General features: G+C 50.9%; 11 protein-coding genes across 11 annotated transcripts; 4 read left to right on the top strand and 7 right to left on the bottom strand.

Moving 5' to 3' along the window:
- Positions 1 to 631: 631 nt before the first annotated feature.
- MYCFIDRAFT_36806 (uncharacterized protein) lies at positions 632 to 956 on the bottom strand (the record flags this gene model as incomplete). The annotated part of the gene is made up of 2 exons (XM_007932309.1): positions 632 to 704; positions 766 to 956. Coding segments are annotated over 2 exons (264 nt in total), but the record flags the coding sequence as incomplete, so codon positions are not given.
- A 297-nt stretch (positions 957 to 1253) lies between these two features.
- MYCFIDRAFT_51692 (uncharacterized protein) lies at positions 1254 to 3627 on the bottom strand. The gene is made up of 4 exons (XM_007932388.1): positions 3498 to 3627; positions 2643 to 3116; positions 1815 to 2582; positions 1254 to 1752 (listed from the first exon to the last, which is right to left on the bottom strand). Exons 2-4 carry the CDS (start codon positions 3081 to 3083, stop codon positions 1498 to 1500), a joined length of 1464 nt encoding a protein of 487 aa, XP_007930579.1. The 5' UTR covers positions 3084 to 3116; positions 3498 to 3627; the 3' UTR covers positions 1254 to 1497.
- MYCFIDRAFT_178576 (uncharacterized protein) lies at positions 3110 to 4162 on the bottom strand (the record flags this gene model as incomplete). The annotated part of the gene is made up of 8 exons (XM_007932631.1): positions 3110 to 3390; positions 3421 to 3492; positions 3526 to 3660; positions 3688 to 3726; positions 3773 to 3860; positions 3885 to 3929; positions 3959 to 4007; positions 4041 to 4162. 8 exons carry the CDS (start codon positions 4160 to 4162, stop codon positions 3110 to 3112), a joined length of 831 nt encoding a protein of 276 aa, XP_007930822.1.
- Positions 4163 to 7358: 3196 nt separating this feature from the next.
- On the top strand, positions 7359 to 10069 carry MYCFIDRAFT_212387 (uncharacterized protein). Its single transcript, XM_007932630.1, has 4 exons — positions 7359 to 7800; positions 7860 to 7976; positions 8027 to 9312; positions 9362 to 10069. The coding sequence occupies exons 1-4, from the start codon at positions 7640 to 7642 to the stop codon at positions 9796 to 9798; spliced, it is 2001 nt and encodes a 666-aa protein (XP_007930821.1). The 5' UTR covers positions 7359 to 7639; the 3' UTR covers positions 9799 to 10069.
- Positions 10070 to 10376: 307 nt separating this feature from the next.
- Positions 10377 to 11315, bottom strand: MYCFIDRAFT_80854 (uncharacterized protein; the record flags this gene model as incomplete). The annotated part of the gene is made up of 1 exon (XM_007932629.1): positions 10377 to 11315. The coding sequence occupies one exon, from the start codon at positions 11313 to 11315 to the stop codon at positions 10377 to 10379; it is 939 nt and encodes a 312-aa protein (XP_007930820.1).
- Positions 11316 to 11374: 59 nt separating this feature from the next.
- MYCFIDRAFT_212386 (uncharacterized protein) lies at positions 11375 to 11597 on the bottom strand (the record flags this gene model as incomplete). The annotated part of the gene is made up of 1 exon (XM_007932628.1): positions 11375 to 11597. A coding segment is annotated over one exon (166 nt), but the record flags the coding sequence as incomplete, so codon positions are not given.
- Positions 11598 to 11605: 8 nt separating this feature from the next.
- MYCFIDRAFT_87816 (uncharacterized protein) lies at positions 11606 to 12807 on the bottom strand (the record flags this gene model as incomplete). Its single annotated transcript, XM_007932627.1, has 3 exons — positions 12645 to 12807; positions 12536 to 12585; positions 11606 to 12485 (listed from the first exon to the last, which is right to left on the bottom strand). Exons 1-3 carry the CDS (start codon positions 12777 to 12779, stop codon positions 11606 to 11608), a joined length of 1065 nt encoding a protein of 354 aa, XP_007930818.1. The 5' UTR covers positions 12780 to 12807.
- Positions 12808 to 12996: 189 nt separating this feature from the next.
- On the top strand, positions 12997 to 16218 carry MYCFIDRAFT_51685 (uncharacterized protein). The gene is made up of 3 exons (XM_007932387.1): positions 12997 to 13100; positions 13151 to 13222; positions 13270 to 16218. Exons 1-3 carry the CDS (start codon positions 13077 to 13079, stop codon positions 16162 to 16164), a joined length of 2991 nt encoding a protein of 996 aa, XP_007930578.1. The 5' UTR covers positions 12997 to 13076; the 3' UTR covers positions 16165 to 16218.
- Positions 16219 to 16230: 12 nt separating this feature from the next.
- On the bottom strand, positions 16231 to 18351 carry MYCFIDRAFT_37169 (uncharacterized protein; the record flags this gene model as incomplete). Its single annotated transcript, XM_007932333.1, has 2 exons — positions 16231 to 17867; positions 17940 to 18351. The coding sequence occupies 2 exons, from the start codon at positions 18349 to 18351 to the stop codon at positions 16231 to 16233; spliced, it is 2049 nt and encodes a 682-aa protein (XP_007930524.1).
- A 1580-nt stretch (positions 18352 to 19931) lies between these two features.
- On the top strand, positions 19932 to 22017 carry MYCFIDRAFT_51682 (uncharacterized protein). The gene is made up of 2 exons (XM_007932386.1): positions 19932 to 20131; positions 20184 to 22017. The coding sequence occupies exons 1-2, from the start codon at positions 19992 to 19994 to the stop codon at positions 21967 to 21969; spliced, it is 1926 nt and encodes a 641-aa protein (XP_007930577.1). The 5' UTR covers positions 19932 to 19991; the 3' UTR covers positions 21970 to 22017.
- A 798-nt stretch (positions 22018 to 22815) lies between these two features.
- MYCFIDRAFT_36962 (uncharacterized protein) lies at positions 22816 to 24183 on the top strand (the record flags this gene model as incomplete). The annotated part of the gene is made up of 5 exons (XM_007932324.1): positions 22816 to 23118; positions 23177 to 23572; positions 23629 to 23786; positions 23835 to 23926; positions 23987 to 24183. 5 exons carry the CDS (start codon positions 22816 to 22818, stop codon positions 24181 to 24183), a joined length of 1146 nt encoding a protein of 381 aa, XP_007930515.1.
- Between the last annotated feature and the right edge of the window lie 259 nt (positions 24184 to 24442).

Genomic DNA, 24442 nt, shown 5'->3' with positions numbered 1-24442 from the left:
GACTTTGATTGTAGGTAGACCACCGTTCGTTCACCACATAACTCCGGGAGCCTGCTCCAGCTTCTTTGGCCTGGCGCTGACTGTCTGGGTCAGGATCGGAGTGGGAGCTCTCACTTCAGATGTTCTTCGTTGATTTCACTAAGTGCTTACATCTTCCGAGGAAAGGCGCATCCACGCGTGGCCATGTCCTTCTTCAAAATCAAATGCAGAATTCGGTTGCTTAGACAAACGTATCACAGCCGTCAATCCAGCCTCATGAGTGCACCAGCTCAATCAAGCTGATGACTTGAGAGGCAGGCAGTGGTGAGCTGCATGTGCTCGCGTAGCACCCCCTTGCACCGCGGATCAAGCTGTCGCAAAGGAAGTTCAGCATGAAGCAAAGACGAGTAATTCATTTCGCCGGTGCTACTGACCTATTCAGTCATCCGGGGCGCATGTCCAAGTTCTGCCTCGAACTCCGCAGCGCCTTGCTCTTGGCAAAGCACTTTTCGTCACCAGCTTGACAATGCAACCAGAGGCAGTGCGCGCTGCGCAGCGCAATGCAAACGACCCGAGTATCGCTCGATCCAGGCGCCGCCTCTCTTCCAATCTTCCCGATTCTCACATCACATCAAAATCCATATCCTCGGCTTCAACCATCCATAGCCGTATCCCCATTCTCCTGCTTCGACTTCCGCGCCGAGATCCAGAGGACATTGTTGCACCTGCGCGTTCACAAACCAAATTAGCAACCTCCCTCTCCGGCTCTCTGTCTCTTCTTCTTACCGAATCAAAACCTGTCCCAAAACCCCATTATCCACACCATCTTTCCACTCTTGCGCACCGCTGAGTTGGATATTCATGTACGAGTCCACCGAAACCAAGCGACCGGTGTATTCTTGTCCCCACTTGATCTTTACGACGACTTCCTTGTTGACGAGGCCTTGGAGCATGGGTCGTGGGTTGAGGGGGACGAACTGTGTGCGCGCATTGTGTTAGAAATATTTAGAAGAGGGTTGAGGGTGTATGGAAGTGCTTACGCTCATGGTTGCGGTGTTGTGAGGTTGGAAAGAAGTGGGTATGCAAAGAAGTGTAGCTCGAGAAGAACTTGAGCGCGGACAGCATCGCACGTGACCTCGGCAAACACTTTGGGTCACTCTTCTTTAACCACTTTCCATGCTCATTACATCTTCAAGGTTGTTTCGTCGTGACATGCGCGCTATGATCGCTATTGAAGTCATCTAGGCGTTGTGAGGAAATGGCAGAAGTTGACTCAAGTGATCACAAACGGGCTATGCGATTACAATGGGACAGCATTCAAAGCATTGGATATCCGCAAACATATCTATCTATACACGCCCTCGCAAATGCTAATCATAGCCGCATAGCAATCGGCGCATTGCTTCATGCCTCGTCAATTCCCACGCCGAAGAGCTCTTTTGATCACAAACAAAGACTAGTTCTCCTGAACACCTCGAGGAGGGACTGTATCCTCGTCCATTCCGAATAGTCATGCGTCTATGAGCCGAATTCCTTGATGCTGTCGTTCATCTTGCCGGGCACAAGCGCGAGAGGGACGATACCAGAGACATGCATTTCGGGGCCGAAAACGTGCATGCTAAGGTCGAGCTCCTTGCCAACTGCCTTGATGTTCTTGAGACCTTCCTGGTAGTTTGGACCAGCACGACGGACCCAAATCTGGACCTTGTGCTCGTTGAGAAGAGGCGCGACTTCGCGGAGAGCTCGGATGACACCCTTGAAAGTGGAAGCGACCTAAAAGAAATTGTTAGCTCGACTCGACCTGTTTCGGGGAATTCGGCCTCGGAGACACTTACGTTGGTGAAGTTTGCAATACCACCACCAATGAAAAGAACCTTGCCATCTGGATGTTGTGGTGCTCGCAGCATGAGGTCGAGGACTGTTCGTGCGTAGTGGAAGGTCTGTGTCTCGGTTGGGGCGCCAGAGTACTCTCCGTAGTTGGCAAGCTCGCCGGCGTAGCCTGCAGAAGCGATTGCATCGGCGTAGACGACGGAAGCACCACCACCAGCAACCAATGTCCACACACGTCCAGTTGCGTTAAGGATTGTGAGCTTGAGCGAAGCACCAGTCTTTGCGTCCATCTCTGCAATGTATGCCTCCTCCTTGCTCATCTCACGACCGAAAGGAGCTGGGAACTCGAGTGGTGGGCCGGCGTCGATGGTGACCTTGGAACCAGCGGATGCAGCGTTGGGCATGCCCAGAGCTGCTGGAGCTCGGGCAATAGCCCACTTCACACCGCATTCGAACTCGGCAGTCTGGTCAATCTTGGCGGCAAGATCGAGGAAGTGTACGTCGGCGGAGGTACCTTGTGCGTTCGGAATGACGACGAGCGGGTTGATTTCGAGGTAGGTGAACTGGCAGTCGACGTAGACGGCGTACAGACGAGAGATGAAGTCGATCAGCACTGGATGCACACCCTTGGGCACCTTCGAGAGCAGGCCGCGTGCAATCTCCTCGTTGCTCGGGTACTGTGCAAGGTCGACAGGGATAAGAAGCTTCTCAGCCTTCTCGTCAACATCACCAACGTCGACGCCGCCCTCGTGGTAGAAGAGAATCCAGTCACCCTGGCAAATTTAGTTAGATCGGATCAAGTCGCTGCAGTTCGATCGATGGTTCTCGCTTACCTCACGGACAGAGTTGATGTTGATGTAGTACTCAGTCTCCTGAGGATGTGGCACGAAAGGCTCGACGAGGAAGTTTCTCAGGTAACCCTCAACGTGCTCGACCTTTTGCAGCTTGTTTGCGCGCGAGGCGATCCAATCTCTCGCCTCCTGCCATGTCGCGTTCAGCTTCAAAAGACCAGACTTGCCTCTTCGCTTGATGAGCTGATCTGGCTTTGCGACGAATTTCGAGCCTGGGACAAGGAGAAATGGATATTTGGCCTCGGTAGCGTCGAGTACGCCCTGAATGTCGTCGCCGTCCTGAAAAGTGATGGTGGCAAGCTTGGCTGGAGGGTTGTGCGTTGACTGGGGTGGTAGAGGAGTTGGCTTGATGACAGGGGCGCGAGTAAGGTGGTAGTTCAGAATGGCCTTGCCATCTGCCTCCAGAATTGACTTGGCGGCCATTGTGGTGTGAAAGTGTCAATTGCTCTTCAGAAACTGTTTGGGAGAATTTTGGTCAGCAGAAGTTGCAGAAACAGCAGTGCGAGAAACAGGAACGCTGATTCAGGCGGCTGCGGGCGATCCTGACGGCGGAGAGAAAGCTGAGCTCCGGGCTGAACAATGGAACGAAGGCAGAGCTTTGCAGGAGGAGCAGCTTTGTCAAGCAGTTCCTGCGAGATGCGCCGGAAGTTGGATTCGGGCGGCCAGTCGCACTTTCTGCTCAAGCCAGTGGAAATGTCCATGTCGTGATAGTAGTGGGATGTCTTCCTGTCTCACGCACCAGACCAAATGCCCGGAGCACGCAGCACGGATTGCCGCAAAACTGCCCGCCGCCAGGGACGCGGTGCCAAAAGTATTCCGCGATCGCTGACTACTCACCTCGAGGCTGAGCTGGGCTGTGTAGCACTCAGATTATTCTCGTCAAGCAGGATGCTGTCGCTGAAGGTGTAGCAAGAGTCGTGGTTGTGAGAGGGGGCAGGGAGGCAATGAAACGAAAGCGTCAGGAACAGAGGCACAAAGTGTTTCGGAAGGACACGCAGAGCTTCATCATCGCATTATTGACGCCGACGCCGAGTGATGGTTGAAGCACTCCTGGACGATGAACGCGCTAAACCGCGGCGCCTTGTCGCCTTGTAGCGGGTCGCAGCTCAAACTTCCCGTCGGCGATCGACTCTGCAACCCCAGCCGCAGCTCACTCACACTTTTTCGTCTTCTCGTGCCTGGTGCAGTGACGTACGTACGCTGGCTCCGTATCCCCTACAAAACGCTCTCTACCAATATTGGACCTTGGTTGGGCGAGGATGGATCTGTCTCAGCAGCATTGCCATGGCGGACCCCACCATTCTCCAGATACATAGCAGACTACAATAGCAGTCGCTCTGGCAGAAACTGCCACACGACGCATCCCCGCAAAGTAAACACAGCAAAAAGGCGGGATAATAGTCGGGCGGTGAGTGCAAAGCGAGAACGACATGCGTGCTCGCGTGTCTGCCGCCGCCATTAGGGATGATTAAATGACGGCATTCCATATTATGACATGTCATTTATTCATTACGTGATGTATAAATAACTGTAGGAAATATAACTAAGCATTCCTAACCCAACTTCTACGATTCCTTTCCAATCTCTCTACGCGTCTATAACTACTACTATAACGCGATTATATATACTTCTATACGCGCAATCTACTCTATTATATTATATCTTCCTCCCTTAAGCGCGGACGCCCCGAAAACCTCGATGTTTCGGTCTATTTTAAGCACTAGAAGCCTACTAGTAAGAACACCGAATAGAGCCGCTATAACTACTATAGGAAAGAGAGGGCAGCGTATACAATACGTTAGTAATACTACCTAGAGGTCTATAAGGCCTATCTGCTTAGTCTTAGCCTTAACTACTATAAGATTAAGCAGCGGATTAAGCAACGCGAGATTTAAATACTAGCAATCGGTCTAGAAGGTATAAAGCTTATATAACGGAAGTTCTCGAAGGGCATTATTATAAGCAGCCTATCCTTTAGAGTATTCAATTTACTATAGTTTAAGGACGCCTTTAACTTACTTAACAACACCTATACCGTACCTAGCAGATAGAACGTTATAGACTACCTTTTAAATAAGGTTTATAAGGATATATAGTTAAAGGTAGACCCGATTATCTTTAACTAGCGATATATTAATCTTATCTTTAATAAGAGCGCTAACGTTAACAAAGAACGTGTTATTAACCTCTGTACTTACGTACTATATTATAGCGCCTTCTTCTTATCCTCGAAGGTTATTAGGAACGATAACCTTACTATAATATAGTGCGCTTACTAGTTTAGGCGATAAGTAGACAAGATTAAGCTACGCTATCCGGACTTCTATAAGCGACTAAATGCTATTATAACGGACACCTATACGACAATACGGGCAACTTAGAGCAATATTGCTACGTACGAGCCGTATTTATACCTATTCTACGTGCCTTATTAAGTATACTCTCTCTAGTTATCCCTTAAAGATATCTTCGAGAGAATCCCCTTCTTTACGAAGGTCCTTAGCATAGCGTAGCTTATTATATCTGCCTTCTTACGGTCGCCTCTATAGCTTAGTGTTCTTTGCTAGTATATACGAGAGACTATTAGCAAGACAGTCGCCTTTGTCTTATTAGTAATTACTCGTTAGGGCACTTAACTAGCCTTATTAAAGAGCGTCCGTAAGGCTAAGCCTGCCCTTATAAATTTCAACCCTTCTACTATTAGGGGTAAGAAGGATAAGACTAGCAAGCTAATAAAGAAGGTTAGAGATATTATATAGAATCCAAGCTTCTAGACTAAGCTTAATATAGTTAAAGAGGTTATTTAACCGGTTAGCGAGTGTATTAAAATAGCCGAGTCTAACTAGTGCTTTATTCGGTATATTATTCCTTACTAGCAGAAGATTAAGGCCGCCTAGAAGGCCGCTACTAAAGCTAGTAACTTTATAAAGGAGCACTTCTTCTACTTAGAGACTAAACTAAAGGCACGGATTAACTAGTAGGTTGCTAACTGTTACGTTGTTGCTTATCTACTAGATCTAGGCTTATCGGTTACGAAGGACCCTATTCTATACTAGACCGAGTTATAATAGCGTATTACCCTATATAAGTTCATTTAACGTAGGGTGTAAGAGGGCAGGCTCTAGCGAGCTATAAGCGAGTTTAATGCCTTCTATAACCGCGAAGGGCCCTTCTATAAGGATGCTAAGTGCTAGATATATATAAACGATCTAGCAACCTTCTAGCAATTCATTTAGAGTAAGGCTACAATACTCGCACTAATAGCTATCCGCCTCGCTCGTATAGTAGCGTCTTTAGTGCCTTCCGAGCGCTTATTCTCGGTACTAAATCTTATTTATACGGACACCCGTAACCGACTAGTATCCGCTAAAGTGAACAAGCTATAGTATATCTATATTAATAAGCGTGTACTATACTACCTATATAAGGAAGAGATACTAGAAGAGGCTATTAAAGCGCTCGAAGAAGCACTCGTTACTATCGGTCTATATAAATAGCTAAACGAGAACCTACTATCTAACGAGCGTATGTCGATTACAGCTATAATCTAACTAGCTAATTAGAAGCCGAGAAACACCTATTAATAGTTAAAAGTATATCTAATCGACGTATCTCGGTCGATTAAGTATACTCGCGAGTTAGGGTTTAGTTAGAATACGGATTTAGGAAGCGGGCTTTTTAGTATATATTTAGGGCATTGCACTACTACTATTTTATTATACTTTATCTTTATACTTTATACGCTTATTATATACATTAAGACCTTTTATTTGCGCTATTTAGTATATCTATATATAGTATAGTTAGTATGTTATGCGTATAGAGGGCTATTAGCTTTCCTAATTCCGTCCTCTTAGCGGAGCTTCGGAGGTTAGATAGGCTTTACCGAGGCGGGCTTTACCGAGGCAGGCTTAGTAGTATAAAGCTAATTAGTTACTACTAAACAATACGATATTTTATTACTATATTCTATTATAATATATTGCGGCTAATTTTAGAATTATAGAACTCGATACTGCGATTTTTTTAGTATAAGAATCAATACATTTGTATCGCTATATAGTGTATATTAATTTAGTAAAGTATAGGGGCAGAACGCCGAGATAGCGCCTAACCCTTAGGGTCCCTAAAATATCGCCCCTATACATTCACTTACAGTAGCTGCTATTACAGGACTTCCTACAGGTGCATAAAATATCCGGATTAGGCTTAGCTTAAATGACTGTCATCTATTGGCATCAACCCTAGCCGCCATTCCTCTCACATACCTGCAGGCTGCGTGTGGTTCGATACCCAAACAATTTGCACGCATCGCATCGCATCGTTCTCGCTTTCAGCGCAATACGTGCATGGCAGGGGCCGGCATTGGCAGCTGCCCCGGGGACCAACGTTTTCTTCTTCAGCCCACCGATATAGCTCATCGTGAGGTCCTCGGAGTCCTTTGCACGCCCGCGCATCCCCCTTGACCACTCCCGAGTCCCGACCGTTGCAGAGCATCAGGTTGACTCCGCTTAGCGTCGCAGGGATCACTTCCACCTGCAGCTCGATGAGCGTCAGCCGCGACTGAACGATATCACGTCCATTCCGATTTTCCAGCTCATCAGTTCAGCATTGCCATTCCTCCCTCCACCTCCACCTTTCCCTTCCTTATTACCACCTCTCTACACTGTGCGGTGCTGAAGCATACAGTGTTTCAAGCCGTAAGTTCTCCTCCACCACCCTTGAAACACCCGCATTCCACGGCCTCAAAAAAGTTGCCGCCGCCAAAGAATCCCGCGTGGCCCGCTTGGAGGAGCTTTGTACAGCCCGAGCGCCATCCTGTCAGCACGGCGCTCACTTCAGCTCGATGACCACACATGCAAAGTAATCCTGCGATTGTGCTGTCGAAAGAACCGAGCAAAACAAAGAAGATCGCCCAGAACCGAGCTGACTTTCTACCACTTCTCCAGATCTCCCGCTTCATCTGAGAAATCTACACCATGGCACAGCCAAACGGCACCGCAAATGGTGTCAATGGACACAAGCAGAGCGAGGGCCTCTCTGCAAATGACAACATCCAACGATTCGCAGCGCCAAGCAGGCCTTTGAGCCCTACACCCGTCCACACACTTTTCCACCCAAAGACAAGATGTTTCGTCTAGTAAGTGCTCACACCACCACAAAGCACACAGCAGCGCAGAAATGCTAAAACGCATCCAGCGGTATGCAAACGAAGGCTGTGCAGGGTATGCTCGACTTCGACTTCATCTGCAAGCGCAAGACTCCTTCAGTCGCTGGCATCATCTACACATTCGGTGGCCAGTTCGTGAGCAAGATGTGAGTACAATGATGTTGCTTTTCCAAGCTCGTTGCCTGATATACCGCAGGTACTGGGGTACATCTGAGACGCTTCTCCCAGTCTACCAGAACCCAGAGAATGCCATGGCCAAGCACAGTGATGTCGACACCGTCGTGAACTTCGCCTCCTCCCGATCCGTGTACAGCTCCACCATGGAGCTGATGAACTACCCACAAATCAAGTGTATCGCTATCATCGCAGAGGGTGTCCCCGAGCGACGAGCTCGTGAGATCCTTCATGTGGCCAAGAAGAAGGGCGTCACCATTATTGGCCCAGCCACTGTTGGTGGTATCAAGCCAGGTGCTTTCAAGATCGGTAACACGGGTGGTATGATGGACAACATTGTTGCCTCTAAGCTCTACCGCAAGGGTTCCGTTGGATACGTCTCCAAGTCTGGTGGCATGTCCAACGAGCTGAACAACATTGTCTCGCAAAATACCGATGGTGTCTATGAGGGCGTTGCAATTGGTGGTGACAGATATCCTGGCACAACCTTCATCGACCACATGCTTCGATACCAGGCCGACCCAGAGTGCAAGATCTTGCTTCTCCTTGGTGAAGTCGGTGGTGTCGAGGAATACCGCGTCATTGATGCCGTGAAGCAGGGCATCATCACCAAGCCAATCGTGGCCTGGGCTATCGGTACTGTTGCCAGCATGCTGAAGACCGAGGTGCAATTCGGCCACGCAGGTGCCATGGCCAACTCGCAGCTCGAGACTGCTGCTGTCAAGAACAAGTCCATGCGCGACGCTGGTTTCTTCGTTCCGGACACTTTCGAGGACCTGCCAGGCCTTCTAGCCCAGGTCTACAACAAGCTCGTCAGCAATGGCAACATCAAGCCAGCCCCAGAGCCAGCTGTTCCAAAGATCCCAATGGACTACTCTTGGGCTCAAGAGCTCGGCATGATCCGAAAGCCAGCTGCTTTCATCTCTACTATCTCCGACGACCGTGGCCAAGAATTGCTCTACGCTGGTATTCCGATCACAGAGGTGTTCAAGGAGGACATTGGTATCGGTGGTGTTATGTCTCTTCTGTGGTTCCGCCGCAGACTGCCAACCTACGCCTCCAAGTTCTTGGAAATGGTTCTCATGCTTACTGCCGACCACGGTCCAGCTGTGTCTGGTGCCATGAACACCATCATCACCACTCGTGCTGGCAAGGACCTGATCTCTTCGCTTGTCGCAGGTCTTCTTACCATCGGTTCCCGATTCGGTGGTGCTCTTGATGGCGCTGCCGAGGAGTTCACCAAGGCTTTCGACAAGGGTCTTTCTCCACGTGACTTCGTTGACACCATGAGAAAGGAGAACAAGCTGAGTGAGTAGCGATTGCCTCAATTCCACGTTCGATCACTGACAGATTTCAGTCCCCGGTATTGGCCACCGCGTCAAATCGCGAAACAACCCCGATCTCCGTGTCACGCTCGTCAAGGAGTACTGCCAGAAGAACTTCCCATCCACCAAGCTCCTCGACTACGCCCTCGCCGTCGAAAGCGTCACCACCTCCAAGAAGGACAACCTTATCCTCAACGTCGATGGTTGCGTCGCTGTCTGCTTCGTCGACCTCCTCCGAAACTCTGGCGCCTTCTCCGCCGAAGAAGCCGAGGACTACTTCAAGATGGGTGTTCTCAACGGTCTTTTCGTCCTTGGTCGCTCCATTGGTTTGATTGCACATTTCTTGGACCAGAAGAGACTGCGCACTGGTCTGTACAGACATCCATGGGACGACATCACCTACCTGCTCCCAGAGCTTGGCAAGGGAGCTCCAGGTAACGAGGGCCGTGTTGAGGTCTCTGTGGGCTAAACATTCGCTCATCGGCGTTTCTGGGATTTGTGGTATCGTGGTCTCAGCCCACGGCCTGTTTGAACATTTTCAGCCCTGCATGCTTGGAGTTGGGCGCCACAATGAACGCAATGGCATTGCAAGAGTTATAGAAAGTTTTCCGAGTGTAGATATACCAGGCCTTTGCCATACGTGCGGAAGGCGCAGGTCGTGATGAATATTATGGCTTTGAATGATACACAAGAAATGGCCTTTTCATTATGGTCCCGTGCTTGCCCGAGGTCTTGACGCGCTTGCCGAATTCCGCTCCATTATTGATCCGGCAACGCCATCACAGCTTTCATGTGCTCTTGATCAGGTAATACATCTTCATATCTCCCAAAAAAAAAGACACAACGCATAGTGAGAAAGCTATATCGCAGAGATTCTTCACCCGCTGACGAGGTCGTTGAAACGTTCCCAGGGAGGGATTTAGTATGAGATTGCATACTCAAGTATCTAATTTCTAAGAGCATTGAAATGCAGTATCCACATCCCGGCTCACCAATGCAAAATCGCTTCTTGGCATATCAGGTTGCAAGCCAGCCTAATGCACTCGGTCAACTCATTGCACTATCCACGTTCTCGTCGTTCTCATCGTTCTCATCGTCCTCATCGTCCACATCGTCCTCGCTCTCGTCCTCTCTGCGCACTCGATCCTTCCGCTTCTGCCTCCAGTTCTCCATACTCTCATTTTCCTGAAAGTCTTCTTCGCCCTCGTCGACTTCCTGCTGCATGGCTTGCCTGCCAGGAGACATTGGGGAAGACTGGGTCCGACGACGCTTATTTTGAGTACCTTGTCCTCTGAGATGAGCAGTGGGAGATGTGTTCTCCTCTGCCGTACCATCGAGTCTGCGATTGCGGCCAGCACTAAAGGTAGTTTGATGACCTGCGCTGGCGAACGTAGAGTGAGATCGGGGTCTGCGTGCGCTGGATGTGAAGGGGTTCGCGAAGTTGATGGGAGCGTTCGTACTTTGCGGTCGACCTAAGCCAATGGGATTTGACAGCTGGGCAGAAAGGCTGTCGAAGAGCGTCTGACTGGAGGTGCTAGCGGGCGGCGCAGAGGCTGCTGTTAACGCCTGACGAAGAAGAGGTGATGGCCCAGTGGGCGTTCGTTTAGTAGCCGACCCTGGCGCTGTCGCCGTGCGGTTTGGTGTGCCCGTAATGCTCGCGGGATTCGAAGTGCGCCTCGGTAAGGGACGATGTGGAAGCGCACCAATCGTGCGCGGCGTCGTTGGCCGGTGCTCGTTCGCTGCAATGGTAGCGGTAGCGGTAGGTACAGGCTGTTCTGCGTCGCTCTCGTCTGCATTGTTGTCGTTTGCCTCCACATCCTCGCTATTTGCATTGCCAGCCTCGATATTGGCAGCATTCTCTTCGCGGAGCCTGACTTCCTCTAAACTTCCCTCTGTAATATCTCCAAGAGCTATGCGTTCGCCTCCAGCGACGCGCCGCTCGTAAGGCGTGCCGAATCTCTTACTACGTTGATCTCGCTCGGCCATGACTCCAGTGACGTTCGTCGAACGTGTAATCGATGGTCACTATCGATGATGCCCTTGCTGTATCTCAAAAATAATACTGGTGGGTTTGCTGCCTGGCATTGTCAATGTAATGTTTCTCAATGCATCATTGTCAAAAGTGAAGCCAACAATGAGAACGCGTCTGAAGCAACCCAGGATGCGCTTGACAATTGAGTCACGCGGTTGCCGCAGAAGAAGCAACAACAACAAGTGCTGAGAATCCCGGTAACGCGCAGCTGCACTTCGTGTTCTCGTGTGGCCATCAAGATAGATCACCAACGTCCTCGGCGTCGCCCCCCGCGCCCTCCTCCACCGCCACCACCCATATGTCCACCCTGCTGTTCTTGCTGCATGATGGCAATTTGCTGTGGACTGAATCCTTCCATGTTGAAACCGCCTTGCTGGCCTTGCTGGCCGCCGCCGCTTGGCCCTGATGGTGGTTGGAAGCCTTGACCTGCCTGTGGCTGCGGGCTGACACTATTCTGACCCGCGCCAAAGTCTCCGCCTGGCTGATTGAATTGCCCTTGTTGTCCTCCCATGCCCATGCCCATGCCTGGCATGCCGCCATTCTGCTGCATCATCTGCATGAAGAACTCAAGGGGAATTCCCATGTCCTGTGCCATCTTCGCCATCTGAGGGTCGGGCTGCATGCCCTGAGGCATTCCTCCCATTGCACCCATGCCTCCTGCCTGCCCATCACCACCAGCGTTACCGAACAGAGCTTTCATCTGGGCATCCTCCTGCTTCTGCTGGTTGATCGTGTCCGACATACTCTGTTGCCTGATGGTATACTGCGTCCATGTGTACTCATCGAACCCGTAGTTGAAAAAGTCGGTCTGGTCGGTACCTGGCAATCTCCAAGGCTTGGAGTGTTCGGCGAGATCGGCGTCGATATCGAGCTCTGTGATCGGTTTACCGTTCGCTGGCCACGTTGGTATTGCGTTCACATCAAGCTTGCTTGTGCGGATCTCGGGGAAGTCTTTCCCTTCCTTGCCATTATGTGTCAGTGTGCCTTTGACGGCAGTGGGAGGTGCTGCCGAGCCTGCTCGCTGTGCCTCTGACTTGATGGCTGGTGTGCCACTCTTCGCTTTCTCGTCCCTGACCGCCGAGGCTGCAATCTTCGCCTGTTGTCGCGCTGCTTTCGAACCTGGCCTGACAAAGGGTTAGTGGGAGAAGGCCAGCGGCGTGTCTTGAGGACATACGGTGGCTCTGCTTTGGCGCCTTCTGGCTTCTCTAACGTGAATTGAACATCCTGATGAGCACGCGATCAGTACTCCGCCGCAATGAAGCAAGAAACATAAGAATACGTACATCGTCGCTATCGTCGTCCTCGGATCCATCTTCGGATACATCCATCTGCTCTTCTTTCTCGTCTGCATCCGCGTGTCTCTCTTGCTTGACGCCGTTCCCCCCACCGCCGTAGAAATCATCCTCGTCGTCCTCCATCGTGACTGTGTGAAGCAGGCGATGTTGTAGCACGGAATAAGGAATGCAATCGAGGTCGGGTGTGGGACTTCGAGGCGGACGCGAACCTTGCTTGCTTGAAGGGTGCATCACACCAAGCACTGACCACCAAAGGCTGTGCAGCACTTCACAGGACCGGCTCTCTCTCACTTCTACCACTTCTACCACTTCTACCACTTCTACCACTTCTACCACTTCTACCACTTCTACCACTTCTACCACTTTTACCACTTCTACTACTTCTACCACTTCTACATCGACTTGATATGGGTCGGTAGCATGGCTTTCTCGGCGCCGACTGCGGTATGCGAGATCCACTACAATCTTCGATGGCAAACTAATTATGTTTACAGTGGAAGCAGTTCAAGTTCTTCCAGGTCTCCCAAGTCCGGCTCCCAGATGGAGATGGCTCGGTAGCACTTGATGTAGGCAGCGCACTAGGAGCGCGTCGAGAACGTACTGACCTTCACAGCAAGCAAGCATCGGCACTGTGAGCTCTGGCGCGAACAACATACTCATTGGCACTCCGCATGGATTTGTTCATCTCCTCGATCAAACATTCAAATCAACTCGAGCATGGAAAGCACATGATGCCGGCAGCGTCACGCACATCGAGCAAGTTCAGGATAGCGCTTATCTGTTGACGCTTGCCGAGACTCTGCAACATGAACCTGAACTGAAGGTCTGGACTCTCGACCAGAACGACAAAAGAACCGGCAATCCGAGATGTCTCTGCACCTTGACTGTCCAGAACGGACGCAAGAACTTTCCCATCAGCGCATTCGCGGTGACTAGCGATTTGGCACAACTCGCTGTTGGTTTTGCAAATGGCGCTGTGACTGTCGTCCGAGGAGACCTGATTCACGATCGAGGCACCAAGCAACGCACGGTATTTGAATCGGAGGAGCCCATCACTGGTTTGCAATTCCGCGAGGCTGCTACGACAGCTCTCTACATCGCCACAACATCCCGAATATTGGCTCTTGCAATTTCTGGGAAAGCGCAAGGTTCACCAGCGCGGACGCTGGACGAGCATGGCTGTGCAGTCGGCTGCATGACTCTTGATCCTCAGTCTAATGAGATCGTGATCGGTAGAGATGACGCTATCTACACATATGGGCCCAAAGCGAAGGCACAATCTTACATGTTCGCGGGAGGTAAAAAGCTTGTAGGCGTGCATGGCGACTACTATCTTTTCATTTCACCTCCTGCCAGCAACATCGGGCGTGCTACTGGGCTTGGCGCTTTTCGCAGCACGAGAGCTGACGAGATCTTCAACGCAAGCACCATTACCATTCTGAGTCCATACCCAAAGTTCATCGCATATTCAGACTCTGTAACGAGTCAGGTCAACAAAATCTTCTCGGCATGGGGCGACATCTTCCTGCTTACCATCGACGGAAAGCTGTATCGATATCACGAGAAGACATTCCAGCAGAAGCTGGAACAACTCTATCAGCGAACAGAGTACACTTTGGCCATCTCGCTGTCGAATAAATACCGGGTAGATGCTGTACAGCAGAACGTCATCTTCCGTAAATATGGCGATCATTTGTACCAACGAGGCGACTACGACACGGCCATGCAACAGTATTTGCAAGCAATCGACAATACGGAACCTTCACAAATCATTCGCAAATTCTTGGACAACCAACGAATACGAAATCTCATTGACTACCTCGAGGAGCTTCACGAGCACAACAAGGCCACCTCTGATCATACGACGCTTCTGCTAAATTGCTATGCTAAGCTGAAAGATGTCGACAAGCTGGAGGAGTTCATCAAGCGACCGGGAGAGCTGAAGTTTGATCTTGACACTGCCATCATTATGTGTCGGCAAGGCGGTTACTACGATCAAGCAGCTTTCCTCGCCAGACGACACAACGAACACGGCCTTGTGGTTGACATCTTGATCGAGGACCTCAAGAAGTACGCGGAAGCTTTAGCATATATCGTGAGGCTTGAGCCGGAAGAGAGCTACCCAATCTTCATGAAGTACGGCACTGTGCTTCTAGAACACTGTCCTGCTGAAGCCACGCAGCTGTTCATTGAGTACTTCACAGGAAATTTCAAGCCGAAGAAGGATGCAGTAATCATCCAAGAAGCGCCCGCCGACAAGCATGGCGGCGGCTTTGGCACCATGGCAACATCAGCGGCGCAGAATCTAGCAGCACTGATACCTCTTCCGTACATGAACACAAGTGCGATACAGACTCCAAAGACCGAGAACCAGACAACCATCAATCAAGCCCAAGTGGTGGAGACAATTACCGAGGGCGAATTCATTCCATACGATGTGCCTAAGCCACGGGTTGCGTTCTCCGCTTTCATTGACCATCCTGATCAATTTATCACTTTCCTTGAAGCATGCATTGCTAGTCCGGGGGTCAGTGAAGAACACCGCGCGGACCTACACACCACACTCTTCGAGATGTACCTTCATAAAGCTACCACCACAAAAGACGACGAGAAGCAGCATTGGGAGAAGAGCGCGAAGAAGCTCATCGAAGGACGAGACGGTCCAGTCGACACATCCAACATCCTCCTCCTCTCCGACCTCGAAAAGTTCCGTGACGGCACAATCCTCGTCAGCGAAAAACAAGGCCTCCGCTTCGACGTATTCCGCTCCTACACCGCCGCACACGACACACAAGGCGCTCTCAAAGCCCTGAAAAAGTACGGCCCGGAAGAGCCCCAACTCTACCCAGCAGCCCTAGCCTACTTCACCTCATCACCCCAAGTCCTCTCAGAAGCCGGCGAAGAAGAAATCGACTCCATCCTCCAAAAAATCGACCAAGACAACCTCATGGCCCCCCTCCAAGTCATCCAAACACTATCCACAAACTCCGTAGCAACAATGGGTCTCGTAAAACGCTACCTCTCAAGCACAGTCCAACGCGAAAGATCCGAAATCGAATCGAATCGAAAACTCATCCAATCCTATCGAAAAGACACTCTACACAAACAATCCGAGATTTCCGAACTCGAAACCAAACCTACCTCTTTCTCCGCAACGAGATGTTCGAGTTGTGGTCGCACTCTCGATCTCCCGACTGTTCACTTCCTTTGCAAGCATTCGTTCCATCAAGGATGTTTGAATATCATTGAAGATGGGATAGATGTGAAGGATGATTTGGATTTGGAGTGTCCGATTTGTGCGCCGCAGAATCGGATCGTGAGGCAGACGAGACAGGCGCAAGAGGAGAGTGCTAGTCGACATGAACTTTTCACGACGAGTTTGCAGCAGCAAAATCCAGGTGAAGGTGGAAGGTTTGGGGTCATTGGAGAGTGGTTTGGGAGGGGGGTGATGATGAGTGGTGGGAGTGCGCAGGTTGTGGATCGGTCGAGTGTTCGCATGGGATTGTGATTGATCGGTGATGAAGTACATGCTTAATGTAGGGGTATCTGAAAGTCTAGTGCGAGTTCAATCCTCTCATTTTACAGTTGCTGCTCCTCCCATTCCTCTTGGAGTTCTCTTCTTGACAGCTCGTAAACCAGGTAAAGTCCCATCCTTACCGCCCTTCCTGCCTACCTCGACAACAACCATGCGTATAAAATCTTTCAACCCCCAATATGCGCTATGAGCACCCAACATAGTCAAGTATTGAATCTCAAATGTGCCGCCACCGTATTTGACGAAATAGTCAATTTGTCCGTTGTCATTTAGCAGCGTCATACGTTTCTCCGCGATTTCTTCTCGCGTGAAGTCATGTATCTCGAGTTCGACATTGCTCGGCAGACGATTGAAGGCTGGTGATACGGCAGCACCAGGAGGGGGATGGACGCTATAGCCCCCGAACCAACGACTTGCGTTTGAAGTGCCGGCAGGAAACCAGTAGCTGGGCGTGTTGCTAGGCACGTGGGCTTTGCGGATGGACGAGGCGTAGTCTGCGTCGACCGCAGCGTTCACCTGGTATGCCACAGGATCGTAACCATTAATGATGTTGTAGATGTTGTCGACGGATATGCAGCCGTACTGGCCTCGTTCTCCGCAAATGCGGGCAGTGTTGCTGGTTGGGTCAGCGAGGGCTTCGGCTGAAGGGTGGTCGATGCGCGGACGAAGCTGGGAGCGGCGAAGAAGAACGAAGAAGCCTGCTGGGCTACCAGCAAGGAAGAGGTTGTGTGTGTCGAAGAGAAAGTGATCTGGTTCTTCGACATCAAGATCGAGTTTAGTCGGGTCGGCCAGATGAGATGGCACGATCGTTGGCTGCTTTGATAGAATATCGATGGCCATAACACTTCCCAGCGAGTGTGCGATGATATGAACTTTTCCGTGTTGCGCGAATCCTGGATTGTTCTGACACCACAGCTTGTAGACGCGATTCGCCTCTTTGATTACTGCGGCAATCATCTTCGGCTGATGATGCGACATATAGTAAGGTATGTCCAGCATGACATCTGACACTATACCTCTGACAGATGGTAGCGTGTCAGGTGTGATGTCTCGCAGGGTGAATTCATTAATAGTAGGGTCTGCTGGTGCTTCTGAGCTCTGGTCTGGCCGGTATCCACCCTCCTCGAAGGAGAGAGTATGACGCCAGTTAATAGGCAGCGTCATGATCCCGCCCATGTCTTTGCGAAAATGTGTCTTCACCTCTATGTTGCCGCACTCGACCATGATTTCACGCCTGAAGGCATTGATGGCGTGTGTAAAATGGAAACTTTCCATGCGCTCACTCAGCTTCTGGCCAATGCCATGTACGACCAGGACCAAATCCGTGACATGTGGACGCTCGCTCCAGGCAAGATCGGGATCTGCCTTGGGCCTTGCGGACGTCGAATCTGCTGCGGTCTCCGATGCTGTTACGCCCTGCTTGGCTTTGGTCGTTCTGGCTCCCTTTTTGGGAGGATGAAGCTTGTTCCAAATGCTTTGATCAAACCCACGAATAACAGGAATGCCGATGGCGTGTCCTTTGCGAATATAATTTGCAAGAGGACGTCTGCCGTAATAAGATGAAGGAAGCAGTGTCGGCTTCAGTATGTTCGCCTCGCGCTCATCCGAGTAGATGACGCCACATGTCGCGTAGTTTCGAACAGCACCTGCTCTGCCGTACGTGGTATTCCCGTGCGCTCGATTGTCTGCCCCACCAGGACCGGTCGAGATATCAATGATATCGCATGCTACCTCGACAGCTTTTGCACGCTGCTGTTCAATCGTCTCAGGCGGTTCTGTGGAGGTGAGAACAGAAGTCGCAGCTCCGAGAATGCTTCGGTCCTGGCCAGAAATGATAGACGCAGGTCTACTGACAGGAGCTTTGGAAGGCTTCTCGGGCCAAAGCTTGTGCACAATCTTCATTTCCCCAATAGCTCCGACTTCAACGGCACTATTCAGCTCGTCCTTCCATGTCTCGGTCCAACACTGCAAATCGATGTAGCCGGCTTCCAGCATATTTGCTACAGGCACTTCCACCGGTAGCATGGTGTCCTTGTAGAACCATGTTGCCCTAATGACCTCTGCCGTATCGTGGACAGGCGCCCAGTAGATTGGTGTCATCTGCAGATTCGGCATTTCCACCTGGTGCAGTCTCGAAATGCCCACCGCAACTTTTGACATTGGGCTCTTGTCTGCCTGCTTGCGCTTCGCTGGTGCAGGGCTCTGCCCAGCAAGATGGGAAGAATCCTCCCATTGGTATGTATCCTGCTTCCGCACCTGCGGTCTCGCGGGTCTATCATCGAATTTCTGCAGGGGTGAGGGATGTTGCTTCTTTCTTGACGGAGCTCTGGCGAAGGGTGTACCGGTTGTGGTGTTTTCCATACTACTTGAAAGCTCTGTAGCACTGCTTGGTAGCATCTCAGGCACGTCTGCATCTTCTGTTGGCGAACCTTCGACATGACTGAGACTTGATCTCGCATGGTGAATGGCTCTTGCCTTTGGTGTTCCTGGACCTCGTGAGCCAGAACCGGAGCCAGAACCAGAGCCACGCCGTTCGCGTTCATGCCTCGCCAAAGAAGAGTTTGCGCGTGCTCTCACCCTGCTACCTTCCTGCGAAGACCCCTTCTCGCCTCTTTCCTCGTTCCATTGTAGGATCTTCTTTCTCAGATCGTGCCATGCCTTGTCAAGGGCTGTATTGTCGTATTCGGAGAATGGCTTAGGTGGTTGTTTATATGTCGTTGCCGTTGATGAAGAAGGCGGAGGTAGTGGACTGAGGGGATCGTCAATCGGTATGGGACTTGTATAGAAGAACCTGGCGTTGATGGCAGGAGGCGGCTCTGAGATGCTCTCACGGATGAACTGCGTATACTGATCTTGATTGGCAGCTGTAGTTGAGCTTGACATGGTTGCAGGCTCGATGTAAGCTGTCCTGGCGGGCTGGCGGGCTGGCACTGGCTGTGAAGCTTACAATACAGCAATTACGCCTTACGACAGGCTGCGGCGTGGCTTGGACGTGGGCGAGTGAGTGAGTGAGCGTGAAAGTGACTCGGTCGGGCGTCGATGCATTCAGCAGGCGTAGCGTAGGCGTAGGACGGTCGCGCTGGTGGACGTGAAGGGATATGCCTTCCCTCCCAGGCTGCCAACCAGATGTAGGAGACAAGATTCGACTAGGTGTAGCGAAATACGAACGGTCTTCACGTCAACTCAATGCGGATGCCTGCTGTGTCTGCGACTGCTCTGGCTCTTTCATGAATCATTGACGTGGCAGCGGCAAGGTCCTGCCGGTACCAGACTATCATTCTACCCTTTGCATGAGCCGACTCTCGGTCGAAGGGTGAGCATTGTGGAATCGTTCAGTTTCGCATCTCTCCATCATATTGAAGTGGTGGAGCCTGTGAAAGCGTCAAAGAGCAGGTGATATAAGCAGCTACCTACATAGGAAAGGGAATGGGAATGACTTCATCATGGTGGCTGGTGAAAATAATGAACTCGCCTCGCCGCGAGTCTTTCTTTCTCTCCCATGCATGTGCCTATGCCTATGCCTCCAGCTGGCCCAGTGGACCACTCTTCTGGGCCCTGTCCGATTTCTATTTGGTGGCCGATGCATCTTCCAAGCATATCGAGACCTATCCGCAAAGCATCCTGCACGTAAACATCTGGCAGTAGTGGAGAAGCAGCCGAAGAGGGGTGCCGAGGCGCTTCACATGCTGCTGCATACATATACATCCAATAAGTACCATCCAAGGTCTCACGAAAGCTGGAAATATGTTTGATCCACTGCCCTAGCCTCAGCATCGGCAGGGAGTTCCCATCCCTCCACGATGGCCTCATTTGCAAGCGTGAGGCACGGCCTCGAGAATGCTACGTATAGGCAGTTAGCTGTGGGTATCGCTGGTGGAGTCTTCGCGCTGTGGATTGTTGGAAAGTTGCTCAGAGAACTGTCGCACGCATTGTTCCCGAAGTGTGTCAATCCTATGCAAATGGAATACTCATAAATACTAACACGCATTGAGTTTCGTTCCTGGCGAACCGAACACAGCATTGCTGGCTACCATTCGACCGAACAAAGGCGAAGCGTCGACCAAAGACTTACAGAATGCTCGCGAGTATGACTATGTGATCATCGGCGGCGGTACAGCTGGATGCGTCTTGGCCAATCGTCTCTCAGAAGATCCTAACACTACTGTCCTCGTCATCGAAGCAGGCCATTCAGACCTGAAGCAGATCTTCTCTAGGATTCCAGCTGGATTTGGACGTCTGCTCGGGACCTTAGCTGACTGGAACTTCTACACAGAGAAGGACAAGGGCTGCAATGACAGGAAGCTCTTCTGGCCTCGTGGCAAAATGCTTGGTGGCTGTAGTGCCATCAATGCTATGATCTACAACAAAGGCGCAGCCGAAGATTATGACGAGTGGGAAAGCCTTGGGAATGCTGGATGGGGATGGAACAGCGTGTCGAAATATGCTAAGAAGGCAGAGGCCTTCCAGCATGGTCCTCATTCCGCGCTCACCTCCCAGGATCTAGCTGAGCATGGTCGTAGTGGTCCATGGCAGACTGGGTACACCGTTTTTGCTCCGCTTTGCAAGGTGTTTCTAGACGCCTGCGAATCTATCGGTATTCCGAATATTCGCGATTTCAATACTCCCAAAGGCATGATCGGCGCCTCCCAGTTCCAGACATTCATCGACTCGAAGGGCCAAAGATCCTCTACCGCAGTCGCATACTTGACGAAAGATGTGGCAAGCCGACCGAATTTGAGAATCGCTACTGGCCAGACTGTGACCAAAATCCTTTTCGACACTTCCAATGCGAAGCCTCGTGCAGTCGGTGTCGAGATGGGCTCGACGAAGATCAGTCCAGTACGCTACGTTGTCAAGGCTAAGAAGGAAGTCATCCTCTCTGCTGGCGCGGTCCAATCTCCGCAGATCCTAAAGTTATCAGGCATCGGTCCAGCTGCTGAGCTGAGAAAACACGGGATTCCAACAATCAAGACTTTGATGGGTGTCGGCGAGAACCTTGCAGACCATTTTTGCGGCATCATGGTTTTCGAATCGAAGCAGAAATCTTACCAGTACCTCGTGGACCCTCTCAAAAGTCTGCCCGCCCTGATCGAGTGGATGCGATTCGGTACCGGGCCTATGACGAGCAATGTCGGTGAAGCAGGCTGCTTCGTTCGCGTTGCTGATCGACCTGATGCGCCCGAGAGCCTGCGTAAGAATGACTTGGCCAGCGGTCCCAATGCACCAGATCTCGAGCTTCTAGTCGGTCCTCTCGCATACATCGCTCATGGTAAAATCCTTGCACCAAGCACTAAGGAGTACTTTTCCATTGGACCCATCATGCTGCGTCCAGAATCTCGTGGCACGATTTATCTCGCCTCATCCTCGCCCTTTGACGCCCCATTGATTGACGCAAATTATCTTGCAACCCAACACGATCGAGACATGATGGTCTATGGGATGCGTCTCGCTCGAGATGTCGTGCACTCTGCACCATTTCAGCAGGCCTTTTCAGAATGGTACTTCCCTTCACAAGATGTGGCGACGATGACGGATGACCAGCTTCTCGAGGCTGTGAGAAATAGCGGCGAGACGATTTATCATCCATTCTGTACGAATAAGATGGGCCTTGTTACGGACGAGACCGCTGTGGTTGATGCTGAGTTGCGTGTACACGGTGTGGATGGTCTGAGAGTAGTTGATGCGAGTATTTTCCCGAAACCCGTGGCTTGCCATCCTTGTGCGCCAGTTGTGATGGTAGCTGAGAAAGCGGCGGATCTTATCAAGGGGAGGAAGTAGCTTGCAAATACCGACCAAACAGCCTAAAGATCGCAGTCGCCTACTTCATCCACCTCATGTATCATCCGATGTCAGAAGGATCTCATGCCTATGTTTTCGTCACTGGTCGTAGAAGAAGCATAAGAAGAAGTAGGGGCCCTCCGAAGCCTGATTGGGCGTGATGTTGCGCGTCTCGCTCCTTCGCTCCTTCCACTTACCGTACGGTCTCATCTTGCTGTGTTGTATCAGCATCTCTTGACATAGTAGCTCTGACTTAGCAGAATTTCCAACCAGGTTGATGCAGTGACTGATATGTCATCAGTAGTCTCATTCGCGCAGCACACAACACTTGTGCTTTGGCCCCGATAGAGCGAATTCGGGTTAGCTCAGCCTTGCCACGGAAAATCGGTGCGATCGCTTCCAGACCCAGCACTTGTGGAATATCGTCAAGCACTCCGTATGGCCCTATAGATCTTAGCACAGCTCTTAGATCAAGACGTTAGCAAGAGTGCGCACGTCATGTTGTTTAGTTTGGGATTCCATTTCCTTTGTCCTGTACAATCCGCCGATCTCGCATCAACCCAGACGTCATGTCATGCTTTCTTTGAAAAATCTCGGTCGACACCGACAACAATACGTAGAAAGATTTCAAAGACGGTATGTGCGATCAAACGAAGGGCGGGAAGAGGTCAGCCCGGCGCAAGGACTGTTTCGTACAAAAAGCGCTTTGAATCCTTGTTGTGATTTGGCGGGGAAGTGTGGGAGTGAACGTGGATAGGTCGAAGTCGCAAGTCATATTCCACTGCGAGGTATCTGCCCTGTCTCAAGCCGTCACTGTCAGCTACGTTCTACACTTACACGATCAAAATGGCCTTCCAAGGTCCTCCTAAGCCAAAAGGTCTCCTTGACTATCACCGCGTCCTTGCCCCAAGAGCAGGAGTCCGCGTAAGCCCATTATGCCTCGGCGCCATGAACTTCGGAGATGCGTGGAAAGATTGGATGGGAGAGTGCAACAAGGAAACGGTTTTTGAAATCTTGGATTACTTTTATGAGAAGGGCGGTAACTTTATCGATACTGCGAACAATTATCAGAACGAGCAAAGTGAGACTTGGATTGGAGAGTGGATGGAACAGAGGGGTGTGCGGGACCAGATGGTGCTTGCCACAAAGGTCAGTGATGCTGGTGGAATGGGAGTGTGGGTGCTCGGCGAGCTGATAACATGCACAGTTCTCGTGTTCCTACCGAAGTGGCTCCGACCCAAAGGCAATTCAGAGCAATTATACTGGAAACCATACGAAATCTTTGGCTGTCAGTCTTGCAGCGAGTTTGAAGAAGCTGCGAACGTCGTATGTTGATGTTCTGTACGTACACTGGTGGGACTTCACCACGTCGATCGAGGAGATTATGAAGTCTCTCAATGCATTAGCAGACCAGGGCAAGATTCTCTACCTTGGTGTCAGCGACACGCCGGCTTGGATTGTGTCTAAAGCCAATCAGTGGGCGCGAGATCATGGAATGCGCCAATTCGTGGTCTATCAGGGAAAGTGGAGTGCTGCCGATCGAGACTTTGAGCGCGAAATCATCCCAATGTGTCAAGGTGAGGGGATGGCCCTCGCTCCTTGGGTAAGTGATTGGTAGAAAGGTATCACGTACTTGGACAATTGTTGACCGGATGATAGGGCGCTCTCGGCGGAGGATTCTTCAAGACCGAAGAGCAGAGAAAGAGGCAGGACGGTCGGAACTATGGTCCGATGGGCGTGTCAGAGGTACATTTGAAAGTGTCTGCGGTGCTCGAGAAGGTCGCCAAGCAGAAAGGAAGCATCATCACCAGCGTTGCGTAAGTATTAGAACTCGTTCACCATGTTGTCGATGCTGATAGAGGCAGTTTGGCATACGTGATGCATAAGACCCCGAACGTGTTCCCAATCGTCGGCGGACGAAAGATCGAACACTTGGAGGGAAATATCGAAGCTCTCAGTAGGTGTCGCCCAGGCAAAGATGGTGTGTGCGAGTTGAGACTGATTTCGTCGTTTCCAGGCCTCAAGCTTTCTACTGAAGAAATCGAGGAGATCGAGGACGCTTATCCCTTCGATTACGGATTTCCGTTGAACTTCCTGTTCATGGGCCAAAAGGTTCCAAGCCAGAAGGCTAGTGACGTTTTCCTGACCAAGATGGCTCACACTCTCGACGTGAACGATGCTCCAAAGCCAATTGAGCCTCGAAGCTTGTCTTAAATAGAAGGCGTATGCAAGCCACGTGTCGTGCTTGAGATTTTGAGTCGAAAGACTTCCAGACGATGGCAGCTTAGTTGCGTCATGGCAAACGCATGATGTGTGAGGTGTGAGTAGTGTATCTCGATGCGAGTAGTGTGTGCTTTTGTGAAGCAGTAGTCATGTCAAACATGGTCAGCTCGAGCTGGTCGGAGCTGTGACGGCGGAGACTTGCGGAGACGGTGCCTGGGCTGGGCTGAAAGCACGAGGTCCTGGCAGTGCT

The sequence above is a fragment of the Pseudocercospora fijiensis genome (assembly GCF_000340215.1).
Source record: "Pseudocercospora fijiensis CIRAD86 unplaced genomic scaffold MYCFIscaffold_9, whole genome shotgun sequence".
NCBI classification, from domain to species: domain Eukaryota; kingdom Fungi; phylum Ascomycota; class Dothideomycetes; order Mycosphaerellales; family Mycosphaerellaceae; genus Pseudocercospora; species Pseudocercospora fijiensis.
Note: the sequence above shows the minus strand (reverse complement) of the source record. Positions and strands in the feature narration are given on the sequence as shown.

What these genes read in the sequence shown, in the direction of transcription:
- MYCFIDRAFT_51692 (XM_007932388.1), bottom strand. Translation starts at nt 3,083, where the DNA reads ATGGCCGCCAAGTCAATTCTGGAGGCAGATGGCAAGGCCATTCTGAAC. An exon ending in ACATCAACTCTGTCCGTGAG is followed by an intron (nt 2,583 to 2,642) that starts GTAAGCGAGAAC and finishes TAAATTTGCCAG; the next exon opens with GGTGACTGGATTCTCTTCTA. An exon ending in GTATTGCAAACTTCACCAAC is followed by an intron (nt 1,753 to 1,814) that starts GTAAGTGTCTCC and finishes AATTTCTTTTAG; the next exon opens with GTCGCTTCCACTTTCAAGGG.
- MYCFIDRAFT_212387 (XM_007932630.1), top strand. Translation starts at nt 7,640, where the DNA reads ATGGCACAGCCAAACGGCACCGCAAATGGTGTCAATGGACACAAGCAG. An exon ending in AAGACAAGATGTTTCGTCTA is followed by an intron (nt 7,801 to 7,859) that starts GTAAGTGCTCAC and finishes AAACGCATCCAG; the next exon opens with CGGTATGCAAACGAAGGCTG. An exon ending in GGCCAGTTCGTGAGCAAGAT is followed by an intron (nt 7,977 to 8,026) that starts GTGAGTACAATG and finishes GATATACCGCAG; the next exon opens with GTACTGGGGTACATCTGAGA.
- MYCFIDRAFT_51685 (XM_007932387.1), top strand. Translation starts at nt 13,077, where the DNA reads ATGGCTTTCTCGGCGCCGACTGCG. An exon ending in CTTTCTCGGCGCCGACTGCG is followed by an intron (nt 13,101 to 13,150) that starts GTATGCGAGATC and finishes TTATGTTTACAG; the next exon opens with TGGAAGCAGTTCAAGTTCTT. An exon ending in ATGGCTCGGTAGCACTTGAT is followed by an intron (nt 13,223 to 13,269) that starts GTAGGCAGCGCA and finishes TGACCTTCACAG; the next exon opens with CAAGCAAGCATCGGCACTGT.
- MYCFIDRAFT_51682 (XM_007932386.1), top strand. Translation starts at nt 19,992, where the DNA reads ATGGCCTCATTTGCAAGCGTGAGGCACGGCCTCGAGAATGCTACGTAT. An exon ending in TCGCACGCATTGTTCCCGAA is followed by an intron (nt 20,132 to 20,183) that starts GTGTGTCAATCC and finishes ACACGCATTGAG; the next exon opens with TTTCGTTCCTGGCGAACCGA.